At 46.6% G+C, this 7,452-nt stretch overlaps 1 protein-coding gene across 1 annotated transcript; it reads left to right on the top strand.

The window, feature by feature from the left end:
• The first annotated feature begins 800 nt into the window (after window positions 1–800).
• LOC119314294 lies at window positions 801–2,320 on the top strand. The gene has a single exon (XM_037589031.1). The coding sequence runs from the start codon at window positions 872–874 to the stop codon at window positions 2,123–2,125; it is 1,254 nt and encodes a 417-aa protein (XP_037444928.1). The 5' UTR covers window positions 801–871; the 3' UTR covers window positions 2,126–2,320.
• Window positions 2,321–7,452: the final 5,132 nt, after the last annotated feature.

Raw genomic sequence — 7,452 nt, 5'->3', positions numbered from 1 at the left:
AAAAATACCCAAATGAACCTGGGTCTAAACCGAACAAAGTTCAAAAATAAATTTTAAAAACCTCTAACAGTTCTGAAACTTTTTTGTCACAATCACGGTATAGTATTATACTCACGTGTAAAGTTGCTGACAAATGACTTATGTGGTCCTAGTCTTCTGTGCGAAAAACACAAACAAAATCGGTTCTATATATAAGTTATTATCCAAGTTTCTTTACGTTGTGGTTTTGCTTTTCCGCCCATAAGAACATTGAAGCCATTCTTTTAGCGAAACTTTGTGTGTGAGTATAACATTCGGCCATGTTTACCCAAAAGAGTTGCGGAATTGTTTTGATTATTTGTAAATTATAAAATGTAATATAGGGTGCGCCGAGAACCATATCCCAAAAATCCGCACCGGGATGAAATCATCAGGATGATAATTTATGAAACCAAATCAGTGAGATCATAGAGATAATATACATTAAGGGAATAAATCTGGCAAACATAAATATTGGTTAAGAAAAGAAAAGGGAGGAGAAAATGTGGGAGAGGAGTACACCAAGTCCATCCAAGTAGTGGCAGCCAACCAAGTCAGCCTCCCGGCCAACGAACCGGTCCACCATCCCCCAGAAGAACCCCACCGCACCAGCACGCCACCCCTTCCGTCCCACTGACAGGGCGACCCATGCGACATGCGGGCCCACATGTCATTGGTGTGGAGCGAAGTGAGGCGCGTGGGCGGAGCTGCCCCTCCGCGGCCGTCTGCCCCGCAGTATATATGGCCGGCGCTCCGGCAGCGGTTCCCCCACCATTCCCTCCCCTCCACTCCGACCAAGAAATCCACAGAGACCAAGCCCAGGCCCGGCCCAAAGCCCACCACGAGCCCGAGGATGGCCGCCGCAGAGACGCCGCCGCCGACCGGCGGGATGGGCTTCCTGGGGCTGCTCAGCTTCCGCCGCAGCGCCACCGCCGTCGCCTCCTTCGACCCGGCGCAGGACGACGAGCTGCTCGTCCTCGACGCGCTCCAGGCCCACGTCGCCGACCGCCTCGCCGCCCTCTCCACCTCCGCGCAGCAGGGGCAGCAGGGGCCCGTGCTCTCGCTGGCGTTCCTCTCCAAGCTGCTCGACGCCGTGGTGTCCTCGGACGCCGCGTTCCGGGACGCCCTCGCCGTGGGCCCCGTGGGCGCCGCGCTCGCCCGGCCCCCCGCCGACCGCCTCGCCGCCGACCTGCTCGACCGCTCCGTCAAGGCGCTCGACGTGCTCAACGCCGTCTCCCTCGCGCTCGCCTCGCTCCGGGGCTCCCACCGCGCCGCGCTCACCGCGGCCTCCTGCCTCCTCGCCGCCGACCCGCCGCTGCTCCACCGCGCGCAGTTCGCGCGCGCCCGCCGGGCCATCTCCAGGCTCTTCCCGGACGCCCGGGCCGCGCCGTCGACGCCCTGCAGCTCGCGCGCCGCCCGCGCGCTCTCCTTCAGCGTGTCGTCCAAGAACTGGTCCACGGGGCGCCACGTGCACGCCATGGCGGCGCACCTCGCGCCGCCGCCGCAGGCCGCCACCGCCCCCGGCGCCGGGGGCGGCCTCGGGCTGGCACTCTACACCATGAGCTCCGTCCTCGTGTTCGCCATGTGGGCGCTCGTCGCCGCCGTGCCCTGCCAGGACCGGGCCTCCGCGGCTGCCCCCATCGCGCCGGCCAAGCAGGCGCAGTGGGCTGCTCCCATGACGGCCCTCCAGGAGCGGATCATCGAGGAGTCGAGGCGGAGGGACAAGAAGGGGTCGTCCTCCGGGGCGTCCTCGCCGGCGTCCACGGGGCTCCTCGCCGAGATGCAGGCCGTGGAGCGCGCCGCGCGGGAGCTCAACAGACTCCTCGAGGAGATCGCCGAGGAGGAGGACGAGGCCGCGGAGGTGGAGGCGCCGGCGTCCATCAGCGAGGAGCGCGCGGGAGACGTTCTCGAGCGCGCCGAGGCGCTGGCCGGCGCGTGCAGGGCGCTGGAGGACGGCCTCGCGCCGCTGGAGCGGCAGGTGCGCGCCGTGTTCCACCGCGTCGTGGCCAGCCGCGCCGAGGTCGTGCGCTGCATGGAGCACAGCGCGCGCAGCACCGCCGGGTCCGCCTCCGGCGCGGCGGCGCCGCAGCAGCCCCATTCCTTCTGAGCAGAGGACGGCTGATTAGGATTAAAAAAATCCCTTCTTTCTCTGCTCAGCTGTACCATTCTTTGATTTGTATCACTACTTCCGGCACTCTCTCCGTGCCTGTGTGATCTTCTTTGTGTATGTAGATGATGCATGGCTTGGCTGTAAAAACTAACTTTTTTGGTTTGATTAGTGCTCTTCGTTCTTGATGCTCAACAGCAGAGACAAGAGAATGTGTGTTATCTGTTGAAACTTGAAAGAAAGGTTTTGTCTCCCAAAAGAACCAAACAATACAAAGAATGGTTCAAAGATTGCAGAATTTGTCAGCCCTTATCATCATCACCAGCAGCATCATGCAAAAAAATCGTCTTCCTTCCTTTTGCGTTGCACTTTTTCTCTGATGAGATCATCATCCATTTCTCCTGGGATCAACAGACCCTAGTTTCATCTCTGCAACCTCCAATCGTCAACCTGTTCAAGATTCAGATGACCAAAATCTGGGCTGCAAAATCATCCAGGGCTGTTTGAGGAATCAGGATTCAGATGACCAAAAGTTTTTTGGGGTGCAACCTTGAGATGGATGGTTGACAAGCAGGTTGACTCAGGACAGGGATGGATGAGTGAATCAGAGACAAAGATCGATCAAGTTGGTGGATTGAAGTCCTTGGAGAAAAGAGGAGGCAATCAAAGGCAAGGTTGACTCAACCCAGCCAAGACAAGCCAAGCCGGCCGGCCTGCAGCTACCGAACAGTGACAGACAGAGATTTGAATGGCCAGGGATGTGCAGGCCATCAAGGGGGCACAGCCTGGGATGAGCTGTGAGATGGCTTGGCACTTTGTCCTCTTTGCCATACTATTCAACTCGGCTGACCTGTCTGTCCATGGGTCTATTCTATGACTAATCTCACACCAATCCTAAAGCTGCAGTTAAGTATTGCTTATTCTTCTTTCCTGAGAGAAATACATAAAAATGTGCCTGTGTGCTTGCTACCTAGCTGCTGCCACTTGTAGCCAGGAGACAGAGTCTCATTTTCATGTGCTATCCATATGGTCTCAATATTGACTCCAAAGATAAAGGAAACTTCGACTCAATTGTGGTGGTTTTTTGTAATTTACTTCGACTCATATTTGACCCATGTACTCAAGGCATGAGTTAATCTCTGCATTTAGCTTCCTGTACATGCTGATTATATGACGTTAGACTATAGCCAGTTCATGAAAATGGGATGCAGAAGCAGATATTCAATAGCTTGGTAAGGCCATAATTAAATTAAATTAAATGGGCATGGAAATGCAAATACAATGGTACTGACTCACCTGTGAGAATGACCTAGCTATCATGATGAGGAAAGAGTACGCTTAACTCTGAATCCTCGACATGTTCAGTGTTCCATCATTATCATTAATCATGAGGCATTGAACCTTTGTCACCCATCTTTAATTTCATCACATTTTCTATGCTGCCAGCGGTGTACTGGGCAGGACTGTACTGACGCCATGGATCAGCAAAAGTCAGATACACCTGGCTATAGCAGCTGTCAAGGACAACATTTCCATTATAAAAATGTTATTCTTTTTGTGGGTTTTTTGGAGAAATTTCTTTTTGGTGAGCTGTAAGAAGTTTTCTGTTTAAAAAATACGATAATGTATACTCTAATTCAGACATTTCAAATATATTACCCTGTCGTCCCCGTGTAGACCGAAGAGGACTCCTTGTTCTTTTCTTGACCAAAGTGGTACTCTTCGTCTTCGTATTGATCAGGCCAAAGACATGCACTTTTGGGCTAAAGACTACTCTTCGCAGGCCCGTAGGCCGAACAGATGATCTTCGGCCCAGCCTCGACCGGAGAGCACTCTTCATCCGTCACGCGGCTAAAGATTGCTAAATCGGGATATTGCGTCACTACGATTTGCTGCCAACCAAATCAGATGATTCATGTGTGGGAGGTTGAGTAGTACTATTTGGCATACCTTCGGAATGATGATCGTTTAAAGGTTCTAGCGTTTGGGCATTGCTCCAATGACGTGTTCAGGCAAACAGTAGTGTGGATTGTGTGTAAATTCTGTTAAACCCGCCTCTGCACCTACATGGAGTTTCTACCGCGGAGAAAATTATCAGTCCACATTATGCAATATTTCATGTCAGTGATTTGCAACGATGGCTTCGAGATATTTGATTGCGCAGACTGTCAGTTTCTCAGCAGTAATTACATTCAAAAGTTTTACATTTTTCCTGCAATGCTACATGTATTGTCGATGTTTGACAGTGAAAGTAAAAACAACAGAATTAATATCAACAAAGAACTGGCGGTATTGGTTGTAAGCAATGCCGAAAGAAATTCGAAAGAAGAAGGAGGTGTGTGTACAAATGTCCTACATGCACTCAAGCAAGGCCATTCCCAAGGTATTTTACACAGTTTATCTGATATGCACAAATGTCTACAAACATGTATATGCATTGTTTAATTAATTGCTGTTTATACAAGTATAGAATCTCATTCTATGGAGTTGGATTCCGGCAGTGATGAAGAAGCAAGCCCAACGTTTGCAGAATTTACATCTTTTGGACAGCAAGGTTGTCATAATTGGAAAAGCATGCAGACTACTCCCTCCGTTCCTAAATATTTGTCTTTCTAGACATTTCAAATGACTACTACATACGGATGTATGTAGACATACTTTAGAGTGTAGATTCACTCATTTTGCTCCGTATGTAGTCACTTGTTGAAATGCCTAGAAAGACAAGTATTTAGAAACGGAGGGAGTATCTTCTTGCTGAAGGCAGAGGACGAGATCAAGACACATCACACCAAATATTAGGTCTTGTGAGCAAAAAAGTACATCGAGACAATCACTCCAAGTAGCAAATCGCTGGATATGGATTATTACCATTTACAAGTGCAATCTACACAGCATAGACACAGAGCTGTTGGCTCGGCTACCACTGAAAAATGATGTCCATTCTATGCCATGTCTTCACCCTCTAGAGTGCCTCTGACCGCTGCGTGGCCATCTTCCGCATGCCCCTTCTCCCCTCTACGTGCCAGTTGACCTCTTACCTTGTCCTTATCCTATGATTATTTCCTTGCTCTCACCGTTTTTCCTATTACCGTCACTGCCGGGGACATCTACTCCCTCCGTTCCATATTACTTGTCATGGTTTTAGTTCAAATTTGATCTAAAACCACGACAAGTAATATGGAATAGAGGGAGTAGTATAGAGTAGGTATATAGTGTGGGTGCTTTAAGACCAAGTATAATAAGGTGAGACAAAAGGTTGGCTATAAGACCTTAAATATCTTTATTATTAAGTTGGACGAAAGAGAAGAGGAGAGACAAGAGAAATGAGCTGTAGATTTACAGCCGGCTGTAGCACGTGCCCCAAGTAGCCATGTGAGAATGTATGGTAGATCATGAGGTAAAAAAGTAGTATTTTCTTGTAACCCACTACTATACATGTTAGCTATTACACTAGCAAAACAGCCCGTGCACTGCAACGGGAGAAAAATAATAATCATAATCTTCGATGGCCATGACCATATTTTGCTGCATCATCGAGATACACTATCACTCTCATTTTCATAAAATCATTAATTTTTTTGGAAAATCATGATTTTTTTAAACCCGTGAACATATCTGAAATTGTGAACGTTTGTATAGATTTTCGAAATTTTTCTAAAATCATGAATATTTTATACTATTGCAAACATTTTTTTAAATTGCAATTTTTTGAATGAGCGAACATTTTTTTGGAAATTGGTGTAACCATTGTTGAAATTCATGATTTTTTTATATTTAACAAACATTTTTTGAAATGCATGATCATTTTTTGAATCAGCGAACACTTTATGCATCAATAAAATATTCTGTAAGTCATGAATAGTTTTTGAATTTTTAGGATATCTTTCAATTCATGACTATTTTATGAATTGGCAAAATTTTGTTCAATTTCATTAACATTTTTTAGTACACAATTTTTTTTAAATCATGAATATTTTTTTATTTACTGACCATTTGTTTTAAAATTACAAACAATTTTTGAATATGCGAACATTTTTTAAAAGTCACAAACATTTTCTGAACCACAAACATTTATGAATTATTAGACATTTAATTTCCATATTCTCATTTTTTTAATTTTTGGAACTTTTTTAAAGCCCAAAATATTTGAAGTAGAAAAAAAAACAAAGCCAGAAAAGGAAAACGAAATTTAAAAAACAGGCCACCTAGACATGGGCCGGCCCAAATAGGCGCAATGTGTCTTCTCCAAGCACGCAGAGCGCAATATAGAAGGTTCCTACTGAATGGGCCGGCCCATGGATTCTCCTCTGTGAAATGTTTTTTTTACCACTTACAGGTCCCGATGTTAACCACCTTTTGTTTGCAGATGACATCCTGTTGCTATTTAAGTCTAGTATGTAGGGTGCCAATTTGGTATGAAACCTGCTTAACATTTATTGTGGTGCTTCGAAACAAAAGGGTAAATAATGAGAAATCCTCTATATTCTTCGGTAAGGGTTATTCAGATACTCTCAGGCAAGAAGTCAAGAACTCTTTTAATGTCCAGAATGAATCCTTAAGTGATAGATATTTGGGGCTGCCTTCTGAAGTGGGACAATCAAAGAATGGTACTTTCAAGTATCTCAGAGACAGAGGATGGATGCAAAAGTTACTATCAGCTGCTGGCAAAGAGGTCCTCATTAAATCTGTTGCCCAGTCTATACCAGTTTTTTCTATGTCCCGTTTTAGGCTTCCATTTGTAAGAATGTGACATCTATCATCCGCCAGTTTCGGTGGGGAAGTGAAAAGGGAAAATAAAACCATGCTGGGTATCGTGAGACGTGATGACAAAGCCAAAGAATTTATGTGGTTTGGGATTCCGTAACCTGGAGATTTTTAACATTGCTCTTCTCTCACGGCAGGCTTGGCGGATTCTACAGGAACCTGAATCTTTAAGTGAACGAATTATTAAGGTAGCTTATTTCCTGGGTTCTTCTATCCTTGATATTGAACTTGGGCTACACCCCTCTCAGATATGGTGGGCGATTATTGATGGAAGAAATATTCTTAAACAAGGAATCATTAGGCGGATTGGTGATGGCAAATCAAGACGGATATGGAAACACAATTGGAATCCTCGGACTGGACTCATGAGGCCCATTAGCTTACGTATTGCAAACCCTCCCCTTCTTGTGGCCGATCTATCGATGCCACCACGGCTTCCTGGCGCGAGCAGCTAATTAGGCAAGTGTTTTTGCCGCTAGATGCAGAAGCAATATTAAGACTTCTCGGTGTTGTTTCATTACCATGATAAGTCATGTTGTATCATAACAGAAACAAGATAAATT

Source organism: Triticum dicoccoides, chromosome 6A (genome assembly GCF_002162155.2).
Source record: "Triticum dicoccoides isolate Atlit2015 ecotype Zavitan chromosome 6A, WEW_v2.0, whole genome shotgun sequence".
Lineage (NCBI taxonomy): Eukaryota > Viridiplantae > Streptophyta > Magnoliopsida > Poales > Poaceae > Triticum > Triticum dicoccoides.
This window is presented reverse-complemented; position numbering and strand designations above follow the sequence as displayed.